This window comes from Sciurus vulgaris (assembly GCF_902686455.1).
Source record: "Sciurus vulgaris genome assembly, chromosome: 9".
Classification (NCBI taxonomy): Eukaryota; Metazoa; Chordata; class Mammalia; order Rodentia; family Sciuridae; genus Sciurus; species Sciurus vulgaris.
This window is the reverse complement of record NC_136469.1, coordinates 2,872,767-2,892,367: the sequence shown is the minus strand read 5'-3', so window position 1 is coordinate 2,892,367 and position 19,601 is coordinate 2,872,767. Positions and strand designations below refer to the sequence as shown.

At 49.2% G+C, this 19,601-nt stretch overlaps 1 protein-coding gene across 2 annotated transcripts in view; it reads left to right on the top strand.

The window, feature by feature from the left end:
• PRDM5 (PR/SET domain 5) overlaps positions 1-19,601 on the top strand; it is a 145,080-nt gene that overhangs the window by 82,883 nt on the left and 42,596 nt on the right. For both annotated transcript variants that reach the window (XM_079153396.1, XM_079153397.1), the window contains exons 10-12: positions 198-291; positions 3,843-4,003; positions 6,594-6,687. In XM_079153396.1, coding sequence (XP_079009522.1) covers positions 198-291; positions 3,843-4,003; positions 6,594-6,687 — 349 coding nt within the window. The remainder of the gene's footprint in view (positions 1-197; positions 292-3,842; positions 4,004-6,593; positions 6,688-19,601) is intronic.

The following is a 19,601-nucleotide window of genomic DNA, read 5'->3' as shown; positions in this document are numbered from 1 at the left end:
AGCAATTTCCACAGCTATTTGTCAAATTTCTAATCCACACAAGGGTTCAAGAGTGGTCCTGTGCACACAGCTGTGTGTTTGAGTGTGTTAGGAGAACCGTGCTGCAAGAACCAGGATCCTAGTACTTCCTCTCCTCCCCTTCGCTGTGTGGTGACAGTTAACCCTCCCTTCTGACTCCTGCTGTCTCTCCTCTGCAGACCCACTCTGAGGAGAGGCCCTTCCAGTGTGAGGAGTGCAAAGCTTTGTTCCGGACGCCCTTTTCCTTGCAGAGACACTTGCTGATCCACAACAGTAAGTTCCGGTGCCGGCTGGTGGTGGAGAAGGGAAGGGGCTTGCCCACCTGTTCTTAGAGCCCGGGAGGGTGGGCCTCTGAAAGGCCACAAGTATGTGGTTAGGTCTTCTGCTCCTGAATGGGAGATTGCTGATAGTCCTGGCTGTCACCTTTCCTTCCTGTCATGACTTCATTTCCCCACAGTAAGATCAGTCATCTGTGAGATACTTCATTTTCTGCCTCTTCTTCCCTGGGCTTATAGTTTGTATATAGAGTGGTTCTCAGACTCAGTGGAGGATCTTTAGCTTTATTTTGAAGCTGGTCTTTCCCTCTCGGTTGTGATAAGTAAGGAAGCAAGCCTGCTTCTTTAATGCATGGGTATAGTTGCATGATTTGAGCAACTCACAGTTAACTTTTAAAGTTGGAGAGGATCACAGTGCACATCTAATTTTTTTTCTTTTCTTTTTTTTTTGTACGGAGATTAAACCCAGAGGCACTTAACCACTGAGCCACGTCCCTAGCTCATTTTATTTTTCATTTAGAGTCAGGGTCTCACTGAGTTGATTGGAGCCTTGCTAAATTGCTGAGGCTGGCTTTGAACTCACATTCCTCCTGCCTCAGCCTCCTGAGCCACCAGTACAGGCATGTGCCATTGCCTCTGGCATAATGTAACACCTTAGTTGGGGAGGAATTGAGACTGTGGGAATGAGGGGCAGGCCTGCCTGGGGTCTCTGGCAGCACGGTGCTTCTCCTTGCTGTGATGCCCCTGATTTCTCACGTATTTGGGCAGAGTTGTTGTTGTTTTTTTTTTTTTTTTTTTTCTTTTTGGATTAGGTTCTGCACAAACACATCATGAGAGTCTGAGAGTTGTACTAGGTGCTATTTTAGAACTCTTCAGAATTAATAGCCATACCACTGAAGGACATCACTTCTGGGAGAAGAGACTGGTACTGCTGAGTTTTAAAGTGGATTCAGATGTTAAAGTGACCAGAGATACACTGCAGTAGCACATCAAAAATTAGAAAAAAATGTGCAGCGTGGGTAATATTGACACTTCTTTTAACTTGCAACCCTGAATCAGTGGAAAACCCTGTGTGCATGGGAAGTTCTGACTACCACATAAGCCTTGAGTGTTGGGGCAGCAGGACTATCAGATTTGTCCTGGAAGGAATTTTCTATCAGGTTCAGGTGTCTGTGGTGAACGGTGCTAAAGACAGGAGGCTTGCGAGTGCCGCCAGGTGGTGGCAGGACCTGTGGTCGCCTCTCGGGAGAGTGCTCTGCACTCTCAGGCCCTGCTCTGTCCGCCTCATGGCTCTGCAGGAACCTTCAGCAGAACTTCCCAGTCTCCTCGCCAAGAACAGCCCTGTGTTTATGAAATGAAATTAGTTGTGCAGCAGCAGGAATAGCTGTCCTGTTTTACTCTCATTTTGTCTAAGAAAAGTAGTTGCAACGAGATGAATGCATTTTACAATAGGGATTTGAAGAAGCGAGCCTCGTTTTAAGATTTATACAGCCAAATTTGGTATGATGCTCAGGATATATTTTTGTGGAAAAATGAAATTTTGTTTCTTATAATAGCAACACATTTGAGTCTTAGCTTGAAAAATAGGCTTGGGTGCTGCGTGCTGTGCATTTTGTGATGTCTTCAGCACCTTTGGCTCCTTATTAGAGGCTGCCTGAAGCTGCCCAGTGACATCTGGCAGGAGAAGCTCCTTGACGTTTGAAGGTGCAGGGAGCCTCAGGGAAGGCCTGGAGTCGGCAGGTGTGGGTGGAACAGGCCAAACACTAGGCCTGGCCTGGCCTCACACAGTGTGAAAAGTACAACCCATTGCTTCAAAACACAAGGGCTGGAGTTGGAAACTTACCTCTGCACTCTGGCTCAGAATATAAAAATCTTGTCATATTGCTTTGGAAATTATTGCTGTTTTCTTGTACATTGAAAACCAAAAGATAGGTTGCTTGCTAACTTCCAGGTATTGGTAGGGGAAAAATCTGATAAACTGAAGATAAACTAATCGGATAAAATCAGACAATCTCATCTGATGAAGTCAGAGTCTGATGCTGATGAAGACAACAAAGTCTGAACTTAAAATATGAAGATCAGGACTTCCTTGGTGTAACTTGGTGAAGTTTTGGTATGGGGACCAATGTTTTGATTCACTTGATAGTTCAATAAAAATGCCTTGGAGCAATCTTGGAGGTTTTGGTGTTTATTTTTAGTCCTTTTCAGCTCCTGAATTGATTTGCTGTGGTACACAGTAGCACTCAGGATCCCGCATCAGTCTATGAGTCCTTACTTCCTCACTGATTATACATGTTGTACCAATGAGATAATTTAGACGATTCAAGCCACATACAAAGATCGTCATTTACAAGAATAAGACCCACAGCAGAAATGCACCCTCTCTCCACACCCACGCACTCAGCTCTGTGCTACGCACAATTCTGCTTGAAAAGACAAGGGGGGGGGCAATTTGTTTCCTTTTATTTTTTCTTCTGTTTGTCCGTTCTTCCTTCTTTCCTTAAATGTAGAATGAAGACATTCCAAGAATCTTCCCCTTTCTAAATCTAATGCTGGTGAGGGGAAGGACATGAGAAGAGCTGGGCTGAAAGAGAGGTGGTCTCCTCGGTGTGAGATGTAGCACGTCTCTCTGTGCCTGTGGTCCGCAGTGGGGCTGCATGCTGATTTAGTGATCTAAGGGGAAACAGTCTTGTTCATCCGCCTGGTTGGTGCAGTCATGTCTGCACGTGTTTATTACATCCTGTTATTAAGCCCCACCTGTTAATTATACTCATTCAGTGCTGAAGCTGTACTGAAGTGGACCACCGGAAGTTAGACCCACATGTTAAGAGGAATTTCAAAGGTAGAATTTTAGGAAAGTTTTCAAGTTCCACAAGAGCCTTAAGTGTTTTTTCTGGAGTTGACTCCCCTGGGACCTAGGCTGCATACTGAGGAGAGGGGTTTGCCTCTCCTCCTTCCCCCTCTGAGGGCCTGGGGAGCTGGGGTCCCGGTATCCAGCACTTAGTTAGTGGGGGGGTTCTGAGAGTCTGGTGGGTGAGCGGCTGCCATGCCCCTCCCTGCTTAGAGTGAGGTGTGCTCTGAGTGGGCCTCTGCCCTGGATTCCTCCCCAGCTTTACCCTACAGCTCAGCTTGCTGTGTCTGTGTCCTGGAGTCCACAGGGACCACACGGGGTTTTTTTGAGGGGTGTTTGGGAGGGGCCCAAGCTGCTGGCCTTGCTGAACAGAGGGCTTATGTCACTACTAGGGTCTCCTTTGCTCAGACCATGCCTGTTAACTGAAGATGCATGTTTAAAGCGTGTTCACTCCCTGTAGACATTAGCCAGTTCACTCCCCAAGTTTTCCAGTTGAGGAGACTGAGAATATAGGTTCAGGGGCTTTCCCTGGGCCACAGGGACTTTCTCCGGATCACGGAGTCAGTCATTTTGGCTGAGAATTGTTGCATACAGTGAGGTCATGGTCATGAGAAACTGCCGGATCTACAAAGGAGCTTCGGTGGGGGATCACGGAGCCCTGCCTGTTCCCGCTTCTCTTACCTGACTCTGTTTCCCAGGTGAGAGGACTTTCAAGTGTCATCACTGTGAGGCCACCTTTAAAAGGAAGGACACATTGAATGTCCATGTCCAGGTGGTCCACGAAAGGCACAAGAAGTACAGTTGCGAGCTGTGCAACAAGGCCTTCGTCACGCCGTCGGTGCTTAGAAGCCATAAGAAGGTAAGAGCCCTTCCCAGAGCAGAGCTCCACAGTGCCAGGAGTGCTCGCAGCCAGCTCTCCTGACCCATCGGCTGCCTCCACAGAACCACAGATGCGTATGGATTATGCAGTCCTCAGAACACACAGCTTTTCTGTTTGTCAGAACAGATAGGTTTTTCCATGAAGGAACCTCAGAGTTAGATGTAGATTCTAGGTGACCCTGGGCCGTGTGGCTCCCTGTGTCATACAGATATGCATGGGTAGGAGCTTACCCAGTTTTTACGTTTTTGGGTTAATGTAGGCTTTTTTCTTTTAAAAACTATGCATTGTTCCCTATAAGTTTATTTTTTCCTAGGTGACTTGGATTTTGTTGCCCTCTGGGATTGCGTGACCCTTCTTCACGTCTCTAGGGCACGGGATTCAATAAATCTTTGCTCAGCTCATACACGATGGTGCCTTACTTAGGGCAATCTGGGATGATCTGATTTGTATCACCTTAGTTATGTGGTACCTAAGCACGTCAATAGTTTGCTTTCTATTTTTTGAAACATGCATTTAAAGTACACTTTTGAAATAGTAGAATTCAGATTGTGACAAGTGCAGTGAAAGGTTTTAATGTTGGGTTCAGGAAGGACTGAAGTGTGCTACCAAGGGAGTGTGGGGTGTGGCTCCCACCTGAGCATGACTTTGGTTTGGGCCTGTCTTTAACGTAGCTTCTTCAAAGGACTGATTGAGCAGCTGCCTCTTCTGCGTCTTTAATGCTCACGGTAATGCAACTTTTTGGTTAAATTAACTCTTTTTGCATATATTTACGATTTTCAAGTAGCTAAGCAGATTCTGTTGCTAATGACAAGGTACATTTTTGAGTTAAACAAAAAGAATATTTTAATTTGTTTTTTTCATACAACCTTAATGTCTAGTCCTGAACCTCCCACACTGGTATTTTAGCCCGTGTAGCTGAATAATGAGGCAGTTTCATGGCCGCAGAACTCTGGGTCTGATGAAGATACCACAGTCAGTGGGTCGCTACCTGTTGGAGCATCCAGGGTGGTAATAGATGCACACTGTCCAGAGGGCCTTGAGCTGGCCAGGGAGGACTTTCCGTCCTCTGCCCTCTGCCAGGCATGAGAAGACGGGTCTCTTGCAGGGCTGCAGCTGCTCCTTCCCTCAACACAAGCCCAAGGTTGTGCAAGGTCTTCCTGGTGCAGAGGTGGGACTTTTGGTGAGAGGGAAAGTCAAGCACCTGCCATGTGCAGAGTAAGGGGGGCGCCCTCGCAGATGGTCCCATTGGCCGGTATGGGGCTAATGAGGCTGTTTCTTCAACTTGCTTATAGCATAAATCTTTTCAAGGGAATCCATTGTATAGGACTAGGCTATCTGATGTTAATGAGGTATTTTAGTTTATAGTTATTTTAAAAATCACAAATATGATGTGTACATTCCGGTGCATCTTATCATACCAACATGTAATTTACAAATTAAATACCAATAAGAGCATGAAACTATGTTAAAATCAGCAATTAATTGACTGAAAGATGGACGTGTCTTGCTGTGTTAGCCCTTTGGAGTGGCCAGGTGGCGAGGTGTCTGCTGTGTCTCTCCCCCAGTTTCCCTTCTGAGAACATCCCATTTAAAAAACCCTTTCCTCTTCCCTTTTTGCTGGTCCATGGCAACACAAATAGCAATACTTGCCAGTCATTTGCAGGAGAGCACAGGCAGGCGCAGGCCTGGGAGCAGTGCTTTGCGATGGTAACCCTGTTGGTGCATTGTCTGCCCTCTTAATGGTTAGGTTATCATCAGGGAAACACCCTCAAAGCTGGCTGCTGGAATTGCATGCCTCCCCGCCAGCCTTCCTGTGTCTGGGAATCACTGGGGCCTCAGAGGTAGCTTTCACCCACTGTGTCTCGGAACAGTCTGTTTTGATGATGGTGGAAAAACTGGTCTCCTGATGACAGGGGTCCAGTTCCATACACTCTGCTTCCTGGAGTGGTCCATTTGCTTTAAATCTCTGGCATTAGTTGCCACTCACTTTTGAGGACACCACTCACCTTTCCTGGTGGGAAGTTCTCATGGAAGGGTACCGAGGGCGGGTCCCTTCAGACTGACTGCTCAATTAACACCTGCTGGCTTGAAGATCAAATTAGATTTATGTTCCTTTCTGCTTGGCAGTAAAAATCAGTCCAGACAAGCATAATGTAAGTAACAGATGACTTTGTTGAGATTGTCCTCAAGAGTTCAACACGCACAGTAACGTGGGAAGTGCTTCTGAGGAGTGTTCTTGGCAGAGTGGGGTGTGGGTGCCCAGACTTTTTCTGGTGTTGCTTACATACACAGTTCCTAAAACTTAATCGCTCTAGGCAGGAGCTTCATAAAACCTCAAAAAGTAAACTGCAGAACTGTTTCCAAATTAACATTAATGCATAGTTCTGAGGGTTCTTCTGAACCCATGGGAATATCCAAGATAAATTGTTTAAAATCTCATTGTGATATTAAATTGTGAAATTAAATCATTTTAATGAAACATAATCCTGGAAAACAAGGATTTACTATTGTCAGAGACACTGCCTAATCCTTTCCACTTATCTTCAACCTTTGTGTCCCTTCCCTTCAGACACACACGGGAGAGAAGGAGAAGGTCTGCCCCTATTGTGGCCAGAAGTTTGCCAGCAGTGGGACACTGAGGGTTCACATCCGGAGCCACACAGGTAGGGGCATGACCCGGACCAGAACAGACTCAGCTCCCCACTGGAGGCTGTCCTCCAAAGGGCTCTGAAATCCAGTTCCTTCCTCCAGGCTGATTTTGGATTATTGTATTTTCCCAAAAGAAGTAAAATGCCTGCAGTGGAAATAATTTTCTCAGAGTTCCACCATGGTACAGCCTTGGTTGACCCTGTGTAGAGCTCTTCATTTAATTTTTTATATTGGGGATTGAACCACTGAGTCATATCAACAGCCCTTTTTATATTTGATTTTGAGACCAGGTCTTACTAAGTTGCTGAGGCTGGCCTTGAACTTATGACCCTCCTGCTCTTCTGCCTCCAAGCCTCTGACGTTACAGGTGTACATCAGGCTTACCCTGTTTAGGACTCAAAACGAGGGAGCAGGAAATATCTGTGTCACCTTTTTATCAAAGACGGAGGGCCTACTTCTCCACCCCATCCTGTAACTCTCATCAAGTGCAGCCCCTTTAACTTTGAGAAGCCCAGGGAAGCTGCTTGGATGCCCTGCAAGTTTCCTGGGTGAGTGCTATGGACTGGCCTGCTTCCCAAGGGTCCCCTTCTTTCTGACAGCTTCCTGTGCAGTTCCTGCCTTAAGGAGGTATGCCCTGGTAAAGGGTGATTGATAACTAAGCATTTTGAAAGGACCTTGTCTGTATTCTGTCTGTTACTGAGGAAGACTTGAAAGCACGCTCTTAGCTCTGATGCTGGGTGACTTACCTGTCTGTGGGCAGCTGGGCTGTATTGTGGTGAACTGAGCAGTTGGACTATGCAGACAAATGTCCTACACAGGCTGTGGGATTTGGGTTTTTTACCATTATGCCCCCAGGACCTATCAGGGTAGCACAGCAACTGCTGTGAATGAAGGAATGCCAGCGCGCTGGTGCGCAGGCCACCGAGACCTGTTTGGAACGCACAAGGTGGCTTCCAGCGCAGGGAGGATGAAGCCTGCCAGCCGGCGGCCTTCACCAGGTCCAGTGCCTGAGCAGCTACGTGCCTGCACTTGATTCGTTCCTGGGAGCATGGACAGTGTGTTGGGGGTGGAGTAGCACTTGCAATACTGGTTGCTCCTAAGACTTTAATGATCTTCCCCCACAGAACTGCAGTAATAAGAACGTCTTTTGAGATTCAAGAATTTCCTTTGATAAAAATATTGACTATTTATCGTCATGCTTTTTATTGTTGATTGCTTTTTTATCTGTGATTTGCCGTATGGGGTCCCTGTGTTGTGCAGACTGTCCTGTTCATGTGGCTCCTGGTGCAGAGTACAGGGCGCCTCATTGCCGGCAGCTGTGCAGACCCACATGCTGGAATGGGGATATACTGAGATTGGCGCTCACACAGACAGACGCCTACACCCACAGATGCTGGTCCCTGTGTTTGTTGAGCGGGGCGTGTGTGTGTGTGTGTGTGTGTCCACGAATAGTTGGATGACTAATTGTTGACTTAGCTATCCACTTACAACTGGACTCTTCTGTTTAGTATCAGACTCATTTCACTTGCACATTTTGTGGTCCTTTTAATTCATATTTCATGTTGCATCTGCTCAGGGCTGACCACCTGGCAGTGGCTGGATTGGTGGAAGAGCTGGGTGCCAGCAGCGTCGGGGGTGCAGAGCGGGCTGGCAGTGGGCAGCTGGGCTTCCACAACAGTCCTGGCCTGGCTTTCTTTGCTGTGTGGACAAGTGGTCTTCCTCTGCTCCCTTACTTGCTTTTTTCCTGTCCTGCAAATGGTGCACCTCCATGTACCTTCCCAACACAGCCTGGCTGTGTCCTGGACCTCGTGAAAGAGTTGTGGTGCCTAGGAGAGCTGAGGCCACATTGAGGGAACTGATGCACACTGCAGATGGATTTCCCATGGTGAATACCTAGTCAAAAGAAAACCTGCGTGTGTGAGCCATGTGAATGTGAGTGTGTCTGGGCAGGCATGGGGGAGGGCTGAGAAGAGCCAGTGTGCCTGCAGTGCATTCCCTGCCTGTGGGCCTCGCCTCACGACTGCTGTGACACCTTTCTGTCCCTCCCCATTGCATTGCTGGAGTCTGGATCTTCATAGTTGCCGGTGAGGAGGAGCTTGGCCAGCCTGATGCTTCTGTGTAGGGACCACTTCTCATGGGACTGACGGTGTTATATTTTATAGTCGTAAATAGAAAACATGAAAACTTCTCAGAGTCTTGCGTGTTTGTAGCTATGTTTCTGAACCTCACTCTAAAATTTGTTGATGACAAAATTAAAGCTCAGTGGAAAGATGATCCTATTAGTAAGACATTTATTGATACTTGAAACCATTTGGCAAGGATTGCAGGGAGATTCATTGACTTCCCACCCAGGTGGCCACCCCACTCTGCCCGTCCGGGGCCCTGGGTGCTCCTACTCTGCCCTCTTGCACTGGGAGTGACCCTGCAGAGCATGCCAACGGGGACACATTGGCTCCCCCACTTGGTGCTGTGAGCAAGCAGCTTACCTCCCTAAGCCCAGGTTGCCTTGGGCGTTCTTTGTGGTGGATGAATGAAATCCTGTCTCTAAGATGCTCAGTGCTAGCTCATTGTAGACAATTGATTGTAGCAAGCATAGTCCCTAAAATCCTGCTGTCATCTGGCACTTGGTACGACTATTTCCCAAGTTAAGTGAATGGCATTCATCAACACTGGGTGTCAGGGTTTTTTATTTAATTGCATAATTTCTCATGTTGTTTTTGTTATTATTATTATTATCATCATGATCATCTTTATTATCTAGTACCAGGTGTCTCGTCCAGCGAGTACAATGAAGACTCGGCTCTCAAATGAAGTTTTAAGGTCTTTATTTTTACCGGAGAGCTTCTGAGCTGAGTGCCTGGTTCTTCCTCCTCCTCCACCGCCGCCGTCTTCTTCTCCTCCTTCTCTTGTCGCGCAGCTTTCTCTCTCCTTCTTTTCTCTCGTGCAGCTGTCACTTCTCTCTTCTTCCTCTCTCGTTGCGCCGCGGCCGCCTCTCCTCTTCTCTCGTCCTGCAGCTGCTGCCTGCCCTCCTTGCCTTGCTTGCTCTCCCCGTTGCCCAAAGTACGCAGCTTTATGGGATGTAACAGCCAATCACCTTAACGGGTCAGGCGTTTGGCTCGTGGAGACTTAATGGTGGGTAATGAGGACATGTGCTGATCACGAGCTAAGCACGGATGCGGAGGAGATCAGTCAGCCAATAGAAAGCACTTGCAGCTGGGCTTCTCGGCGCCATAGGGCGAGGCCAGCCACTACTGCGGGCCCTACAGGGCAGCGGCCTCCAACACCAGGGATTGAACTCAGGGGCACTCGACCACTGAGCCACATCCCCAGCCCTGTTTTGTATTTTATTTAGAGATGAGGTCTCACTGAGTTGCTCAGTATCTTGCTGTTGCTGAGGCTGACTTTGAACTTGTGTCCTCCTGTCTTATCCTCCCAAGCCACTGAGGTTGCAGGCGTGCACCACTGTGCCTGGCTGACAGTTTCTCATATCATTTGCTCCTTTTCCTCTTAGGTTTCTTTTTTCTGGCAGTACTAAAATTTTTCGTGTTCAATATCTTTGCTTTCTTCCATTTTATTAGAAAATCTAAATTATCGAACATATTGAAATGTTTATAATTTAGTTTTGTAAACATAATCCCAGTTGACTCTTGATAAAGAATTAATTTGTTTGGTACAATTATGAAATCAATATGCTATCTTTGGAGAAATGCTATAGATGGCTACATTCCAATTAAACTATCTTTATAATAAATATTTAAAGGAAGCTCAATTGAAAAATGTATTTTTGTCAGTGTTTTGCATCCTGAATTTTGTGTGTCCCACTAGTTTCCTTGTCAAAATTAAACCATGGTGGCCCCCAGGAAAACCTTTCCTAAGATTGGTTTTCCTACTTTTGCAGAATTGGTCCTTGGCTTTTGAAATTCATACTTCCTTTTGCATCAGGGAAATATACACAGTAAAGATCATGGGCAATCCTTTTTTTGTTTTCATAGAAGGAATTGTGCTGTTCCTAGAAGGACTATTTATAATAGCAACAAAACAAAACTGGGAAGAGTCCTGTAGGTCCAACCTGAGGGACTGACTGAGTGGGCTAGGGTATGTCCACATCCATCACATAGGTAATGAAAATGGTCCTACAGAATGTGTTAATTAACATGAAAAGAAATGAAAAAGTAAGAGTCAAAAACAATAAACCAATGATGTATTTAGTAAGAATATTAACATATTATGTTCTTATAGATTATAGATCGTTAACTATGGTTACTTCTATAACTTGTAAATGTGGGTGGCTTTAATTCCCTTTATAATTTTGCATGTTTTCTAGCTTTCTATGATAATGATTTCTTATATATTAGACCTATTTAAAGCATATTACCCTATGCCATGTGTCTGCAATTAACTCATTAAAAGATGAATGCTCACATGTAGTATTCTTAAAGAGCCAGGAAAAAGAGATACATGTAAACTGAGGACAGGAGAGGGCGGCGAGAGGGAGCCCAGACACAGTCGCCTGCGTGCAATGTGGAGCACACTGGGCCACGCGTCCCAGGTTTCCTCCTTTGCAATTTGGACGTTGAAGAATTCGGTATCATTTTATTCCAACAACGACCACGGAGTGGTGCGGAAGCCCAGTGCCCAGGCTGCCTGGAGCACATCTGCAGCAGAGCCTCGCCCTCAGCCTCCTTGGGCGCTGGTCTCCCTGAGCTGCGGGGCCAGGTGCTAGGTGACTGCTTCCTTCAGCGGCATGGCCCAGAGGGGCGCGTCCTTGAAGCTGACTGCCTTCACCCTCCGTGCTTCCGAGTGCCAGGCTGCTTTCCTCGAAAGGAGCCGTGTGGCACTTGCAGTTCTCGGGGATTTCTGGAGGATTCTTTGGTTTTGTTTTGATTTGGGGTGTTTTGGAAGGTGTACGTATTGCTCATAAAAGAAGGTACAGAGAAATGCATCAGGCTCACCCAGTCACTCTTTCACCCGACTAAATCTTCTCGGTGGCTTCCCCTTGTACAGAATTTGACCTGAAATTCTCATGGGAATCATCACCTGCCTCTCCCAGTTTATCTTCTAGACTCATTTACAGGGCTTCTTTTGCTCTTCCCGTCTTTCATTAAGTCGCTTTGTCCATGATCTGTTCTATGTGCAGCCCCAGGTCAGGTGCTCCAGGCCCTTGCTTCTCCACCTGTTCCTAGACATGGTGCTCAGGTCAGGTGGTCCAGGCCCTGTGCTTCTCTCCCTGTTCCTAGACGTGTTGCCCAGGTCAGGTGGTCAGGACCCTGTGCTTCTCTACCTGTTCCTAGAAGTGGTGCCCAGGTCAGGTGGTCCAGACCCTGTGCTTCTCTACTTGTTCCTAGACATGCTGCCCACGTCAGATACTCTAGGCCCTGTGCTTCTCTACCTGTTCCTAGACGTGGTGCTCTCAGGTCAGGTGGTCCAGGCCCTGTGCTTCTCTCTCTGTTCCTAGACATGGTGCCCAGGTCAGGTGGTCTAGGCCCTGTGCTTCTCTCCCTGTTCCTAGACATGGTGCCTAGGTCAGATACTCCAGGCCCTGTGCTTCTCTCCCTGTTCTTGGCTGTGGTGCTCAAGTCAGGTGCTCCAGGCCCTGTGTCCCATGCTCTGCAGCAGCGCTTGCTCTTTCTTAACTTAGCTCAGTGTCCATTACCTTACTGGCACTGAGAGTGCTGCTGACTTGAGGAAGCACTTTTGAAAGCTTTCTGAGTGAATTAAAGCACCTTCTCTTAGAGGACCACAATCAAACACGGGTTTCAGTGCCTTGGGACAGTGATGAGCAAGCTGGCTTCTGAGCTAGAAGCTCAGACATCAGATTTAATCAACCATTTTTTCATATGATATCTACTGGAATCTTTGGGATTCATTTTGAGAAATACTAACATTAAGGAAGAAAATGCTGACCCCCACTTTGCGATGTTATCCTTCTTCGTCCTGTTATTTCTTGGAGTTTGTGGGACACTGTGACAGGCAGCAGGTACTGCAGGGCTGAGACCTTGCTTAAGTCCCCTGCAGCCACAGGGCTCAAGGGAAAGGCTGACAGTTTTATTTTGCCAGCAAGCACCAGACTTGCTGGAACTGATTTCAGCTTGGAGTTGCCCCGTTAAGAGTTCCTCATTAGAAAGAAGCGCTGCCTGGGCTTCCATGATGGGCGGAGTCTGCTGTGACCTGGGATTCCCGCTGCCCAAGCTCCCGTGACAGATGGAGTCTGCTGTGACCTGAATCCCCCTGCGGTGGTGCTCCTGGCACTTCCACTGGGCTGGGTGGCTTGGCCGCTCCCAAGGCCTGCTGCATGTCCACTCCTCTGCTGGGCAAGCTTGTGCTACGTTTATCCGTCTCCAGAGCCAGGTTTCCAAGTAGAGGGGCTTGCGGGTCGGGCTCCTGTGTTTCCGGGTGTTGGAGAAGCAATGCACTCTCAAAGTAGTATCCAGGGCTGTCCCTGGAGGAGCTCCAGGTCCAGAGAAGCAGATGACCAGGTTCAAGGTAAAAGACCCAAATCCTTTGACTTCAGCTGTTCTACTTGCATGTGCTTCTCTTTTGCTAAATGAGATTTATAGAAATCTCCTGTCCCCAGTGTAAAAGACAAGGAATGAGATTCCGAGTCTCATCTAATTTCAGCTGTGAGAATTTTGTGCTTCAGAGTCATGTGGAGGGCGCTTTAGTGCTCTAGCTTTCTGTTGTTTTGTTTTTCCTAGCATGGTCATTTGTTCCTGAGTCCTCTGTGTAGTGGGCAATAACATGCAGAGCGAATGTTCATTGGGTTTAATTTTTCAGATCTCTTCTATTTCTAATGTGTAGTTGGACCTTCGATTGTGTGGCAATACAATGAGATTTTCGTGGGGCATGAATAATCATGTAATGATTTTGCCTGAGTACTGGGGTCAGTTTCATTTTGTTTTTATAGTATTCGAACTGTCTGTCAATAATTTGGGAAGCCAGTTCTCTTTTTGTGACATCAAATGCCACTTAGTTTTATCCAGAGTAAGAAGTACTGAGCCAGCTTGCATTCTTACTTACCACCTGCCCGTTGGTATCTTCCAGCATTTCTGCCAGGAACAGAAGCGCTGGTCTTGTGTAGCATTGAAGGACGTCTCCTTCACATGAACTTAGGACAGCATTGTCACTGGCTCAGGACTGGTGTCTGTTCTACAGGACGGTGATGATCAGCTGCTGGCTTCCTGCCTTTGCTGGTTCAGGACGTCTGCACATTGACGTCCATATTTTCATTCTTTGCTAATAAAGTTTAAGGAGTTTCATAAGCCCCAGTTGGTTCATGGAGTGATTGATTTCATCTTTTATTGCCCTGAGTAGCCACCAGCAGTGTCCTTGCTTTGCCTCCTTCCCCTGTGGCCTTCCTCTCCCTCCTCTTCCCTCCACTGGCTCTTAACAGCTTGGGTGGAACCACACCCGTGGTTTTCCATTAACGTTGCAGTGTTAATTTTCCTGAACCCTGTGTCTAACCTCTGAAGTCCACCCATTCCCTGTGACTTGGTGATCAGGTGGGCTCGAAGGGTCTGTCTCCTCAGGTTCTGAAATACCCCCATGCCTGGTCTGGGGCAAAGAGGAGAGCGCACGCTAGGCCCTGCGTCCAGCCCAGAGCGAAGCACGGCGGACTTGACTCCAGGGGAGCAGGGAGCTGTGAAGGCGTGTGCTGCCGGCCTCCTGTGCACTGCGGCCCAGTGGCACGCAGAGGCCTGGCGGGTAGAACGGTGTGCGTGGCCCCTGGAGAGCCGAGCCGAGGCGGGCAGTTCCCGGGTGCTGTCTTGCTGGCATTTCTGCTTTCCTCTCAGAGGAGCCCCTTGCCCTTCCTGTGGCTGAACTTGTTTCCTTCCATGAAGTTTGATGACGCTTTCCCCTCGATGTGTCAACCAGTCAGGGTAAAGGTGCTGGCCTGGAAACCTGAGGGCTGCAGCTTGTGGCCTGTGGCCTGGGTCCCACTGCAGCCATGGAGAACGCTCTGCCAGCCGGCTCTGTCCTGCTGTCTTACTAACATCTGTCACGTCCGCCCTGTTGGCTGACTGCAGACTGGTTTGGTTTGCCCCTCCCTGCACAAGCTACCCCAGGTGGCTTCACCTCTTCAAATCCCAGTTCTTGCAGCTGAGCAGGGGCAGTTGGTCCCAGCTGCAGGTGCTGTCTGAGAACATCTCATCATGCCCAGTGCCCTGCTGCGGGGTCATGGGAGCTGCCTCAGGCTCTGCACTTGCCCTGCCTGTTTCTGCCTGCATTTGGTCATGGGCGCCCAGCACACCCACGGTTCACCGTTGGACCCTCTGTCCCCATGGTCATCTTGCTCTTCTCCATATGCCCCAGCCCAGAGTGCGGATCACCAGCATCTGGTGAGGGTCAGCGGCCCACAGGCTAGCTTGGGGTGAGGGGGATGTGCGCTGGGCAGGGTCAAGTAGAGGCGCGCTTGGTCCATGTGGTCCCAGCTCTGTGACTTATTACCGGCTTCTATGCCAGATGAGGGATGGCACTTGGAGGGTCACTGACACGGTCCAGCACATTGCCCAGGGTCACCGCTTCTGGTCAGGGAGAGTCAGGCTGTTCAGCAGGGGATCCAAGCCTGTGACAGGAATCACGTCAGTTGCTCGTGAATTATGAGGGAAATTCTAGGAACTGCTTTTGGGTGTTCAACACTCTGGGCCAGGGGTTGATTACCCTCCTGGAGTCCCACCCTCTCGCGGTAACACAGTCGGGCTGTGCTGGCTGCTCCCGAGACTCGCACGCCTGCCGACGAGCTCCCTCATCAGTCACTGTCCGGGAGACGTTTCTCTCCTTCTCTTTCGGTAAACACCTGTGATCAGATCAGAACTACCGAATCAGGGTGCTCTGGTCTGATCGTGCTGGGGCCCTCACCATCGCTTTTCTCCCTAACACCTGCTCCGAAGGAGTTCATGCATAGTTTTCAGAACGTTTGTTCGACAGGAGCTGTGACCAGTGACAAGTAACCGTAGGACAACAGTGACACTGTCAATACACAAGTAAGACAATCAAGAAATCAATCCTGCGCAAAAGGGAGCTTCAGCTTGCTTCCACGCTTCTGCAGTGGTAGTCGGCCTCGGGTGGAGGCCCACCCTGCTGCCCCTGCTCTCGGTGGTCCTGCTGGCCTCGGGTGGAGGCCCACTGTGCTGGGCCTGCTCTTGGTGGTCCTCAGCAGCAGGGGCCCTGCTCCCGTCCCGTAGGCCATCTCAGCGCCGCAGATGGGGTGGAGTCTGCCTGAAAATAAACCTGCCTCCACTCCCGCCAGCTCTGGCCTCTCCAGAAGCATCCATGGGCGATGTTGTGCCCACAGGTGACCGACCACTGTGTGTTTCTCAGTGTTACTTGAACACTTCAGGTCCTCCGGTCACTAGCCATGTCATGGGACGTGCTGTTTCCTCTTTTCCCTTCTGTCTGTGCTCACCCTCTCCCAGTCGGCTTGGGTACTGAGAAGCACACATGCACTTTAAGAGCATTAATTTTGGTTTTATTAATGGTCTAGTTGTATGTATTTTTTTCATTTGAAAATATCTAAGTCCCTAATTTTTAATAAAGAAATTAGATGTTTTTCTGTCGAGGTGTGTCATGTGTTGGGATGAAGGGCCTACAGGGCAGTGGAGGAGTGGCATTTGCGGGGGAACGTGGAACACAGTGCCGTGCATGTCACCAGAGGAGCTGACGATATGGGCAGGGCCTCTCAACAAGACGCATGATTTAAAGCACACCCCTGTTTTGTGGGTCATTTGTACTTTTGCCCTTTCTTCATTTCTCTGATGCACTGGGACCCTGAGCAGTGGAGTGGCCAGGCATACATTTCGTCCAGTGTCCTCAACAGCTGTGTGGACTGGTCAGGGACGCTGTGATATTGGCAGCATGCTGCCTTTGCCTTTGCACCACACGTGTTGGAGCTCAGGAAGAACAGGGCCAGGCAGGCGTGCCGTCCCTGAGCCACTGCCCCTTGCAGTCGCGCGGCCCTGGAGACTCTGCCTCTGTGGCATCCTCCTGCCAGTTCCTGGAGCAGTCCCTGCGGCTTCCCTGCTGCTCTGCACTGTGCTTCTCTGGGTCTGGGAAGCCCAGGTCTGGTGCATGCCTCGGTTCTCTACGCACAGCCCTGCGTGTCCTGGCACCTTGGTCCACCGCCCATTCACCCCCAGCCGCTGTTCAGGAAGGTGCTCGTAATGCCAGGCGAAGCGAGACTCCTGCTAGAAACTCCTCCAGGTGGAAACAGCTGCAGGAAAGCACCAGTGAGCTTCCCACCAAAGCCCAGCGGGGCTGCCCCCCAGCGGAACACGCCCCTTGTTCCAGCAGGGACGCGCTCGCGGCCCAGGTCCTGTTCCTAGGCGAGCCCTTGAGGCTGGCTGTGTTTCTCCTGCTCTTGGTAACCACTCTTCTTCCTGCATGGCATCTGGGCCTCCTGAGGGCATCTTGTTCCCTTTGGACAAGTCACAAGTGACAGGTGTCATTTGTACCCTGTGTGGCCAAAGCCAGAGCACCTGGACAGGGTCTCCCTCCTCCTCCTATCTGACTATAGTTTTGAATTCACTCTTGCCCCTCTTGGCCTCCATCTCATATTCTTTTTTTTTTTTTTAATCAGTAAAATTCAGTTTCTGTTTTGCCCTCAACCAGACTGGCTCTTTATTTCAGATTGGAAAGCTAGCAAGCCTGGAGCTCTCCACGAACCTCAGGTTGATGTAGGCAGAAATCTGCAACTAAAAGACTCTTGAAGCAGCAGGCATTCTCTAGGGAAAAGGGTGCATTTTTTAAAGGAATCTAGTTTGATGCAGGTGGCAAAGTGTTTTGAAAAGCAGAGATCCTCTCAGTTGAATTTTACCTTTTATTGCCCACTTCCTTGTGACTGGAAACTCTTCAAGCTTTTAAATGTGGAGTCTGTCAATATTAAGGAGCAAATGCCAAGTTCAGGATTTTATTGCCCTTCTCTCAGAGAGGGCATCTGAGGCTTGGCTTCTTCAGACCAGGGGAGATTCCTCCAGTTTGATTGGTGGACCATGCTAGGTGTGGCTCAGCAGGGCCGTGGGTTTCCTGGCTCTTCGGCTGCACGGGAAAGTTTCGAGAGGTGAACCTGATCTGCCAGTGAGTCAGCGTTGCATCCTGCTTCTCTCTGCAGCGCCCTGCAGTTCATCGATGCTCTGTTGAGCTTCAGGAGTTGGGAGAGTGATGGGGTGGTACTTTGCCAGGGATGCTTTTGGGCTGATTGTCACTTATGATTATCGTTCAGTTGCTGTTTGGTATCAGTTTCTTCAGTCCTCAAAAGCAAACCACGCCAGTCCTCTGAGACCTGAGCAAAGTGAGTGCAGCATTCTTCCCAGAATCCCCATGCCTGCAGACAGCGCTCCGCTGTGGAGCACACTCTGAGCTGTGCCGGCCGCTGGATTCTCACCGCCTCCACCACCAAGGTTGGCTGGAGGACTCAAGAGTGAAAACCGTGGCTCCACAGTCCTTACACATCACTTAATCATCTCAGCTGTATCTGGGTACTTGAATTCAACATTATTCCATTTTAATCATATTTTCATATGCATCTCTTCCTTTCAAGGATTGATGAGAGTCCCGTGAAATTCACATGGTGGTTGGAAATATACTGAATGACAAAAAGAAATCATTTAAAAACTTTTCGAAAATAGTCTAATTTTACTTTATTCAGAATCTCTTAAAACTTGTTTGTGTGCTTCACATATTAAGCCTTCCTACTTGTTTATTAAAATCTTTAAACATAGCACATTGAACACTTTTTTATACGTTGTGGTAAAATGCGGCGCAGTTTATTATCTCGACCCTTTTCTGCATGTTTTAGCTTCAGGACTGAGTGTGGTCATCGTTCCTAACCTACTCCTCGGCAAGTCAGTGCTGTGGACTGTTGAGCCTTCTGCTGGCGTGGCCAGGTTCACCTTACGAGTGGAGGTCATGGTCTGATTAAGAGGGTCAGGGTGAAGTAGCTGGGTGGGTTTTCTTTGCTGATTTCATGTTATGTAGAGGTCTGTGCCCAGGTGCTGAACACGAGGGGCTGCACAGGACATGGGCCTTCAGGGGTCCGGACTTTCAGTGCCTGCGTCACCCAGATGCATGCTGTCCTAACCCCTGCCATGGCGTCCATTGGATGCTGTGTCCACGTCGGTGTGTGACTGCCCCTTGGGCGGGGGCGCCTTCTGACCTCTTTGGTCGCGCCGCCTGGAGCCCCGTCGGCGTCAGTCACTATCCTACAGGCGTGCCTTGAACTGCCTGCTGGGCAGTGCCCTCGTTGTTTTGTTTTGTTTTTGTCACAGACTGAGGTGACTTGTTTGGGGCCAGGCTGGACAGGTCAGGTGCTCCACATGGTGGCCAGATGCCCCTTTCATTACCACCGGTCCCTCTTGGACAGCTTTTCCCAACACCCTCACACTCGGATGCCTTGAGGACACTTCGGTCTCGGGCTGCTGGCCCTGAGAATCCGGACAGACCCCTGCAAGCCCGTTGGAAGAGGCACAGGAGCCTGGGGATGCCTGCCTTCCGTCCCTGGCTTCTCCTGCCCTCGTCCTCAGCAGAGGTCTTCCTTAACTCCATCCCGGGTTGTTCTCTTGATGAGTCTAATCTGCTCCCAGTGGCATTCCTGGAGCGCAGGCTGGAGCTGGAAGAGGGAAGGTGCTAAACAGTCTGTGAAACGATGGACAGGCTGACTGCACGCGGTGTCCACTGGGCAGCACTTTGAAAGTGGGCTTCCGCACCTGTTATCGTTGCCATCATGTTCCAAGGAAGCGGTGGGCTCGCATCTTTTCTGGTGTCAGAACAGAATTCGAAGCCCATACAGACGCAGAGCACCCGTTGATCTTCAGTTGAGTGCGTGGTCTGCGCCTCCGCGTGGTGCTCACTGGAGCTCATGGCCCGTGGCCAAGCGTCACGCCGAGTGCCTGATGCCACCAATGTCTCACTTGCCATCTAGGTGGTGAGGCTGGTA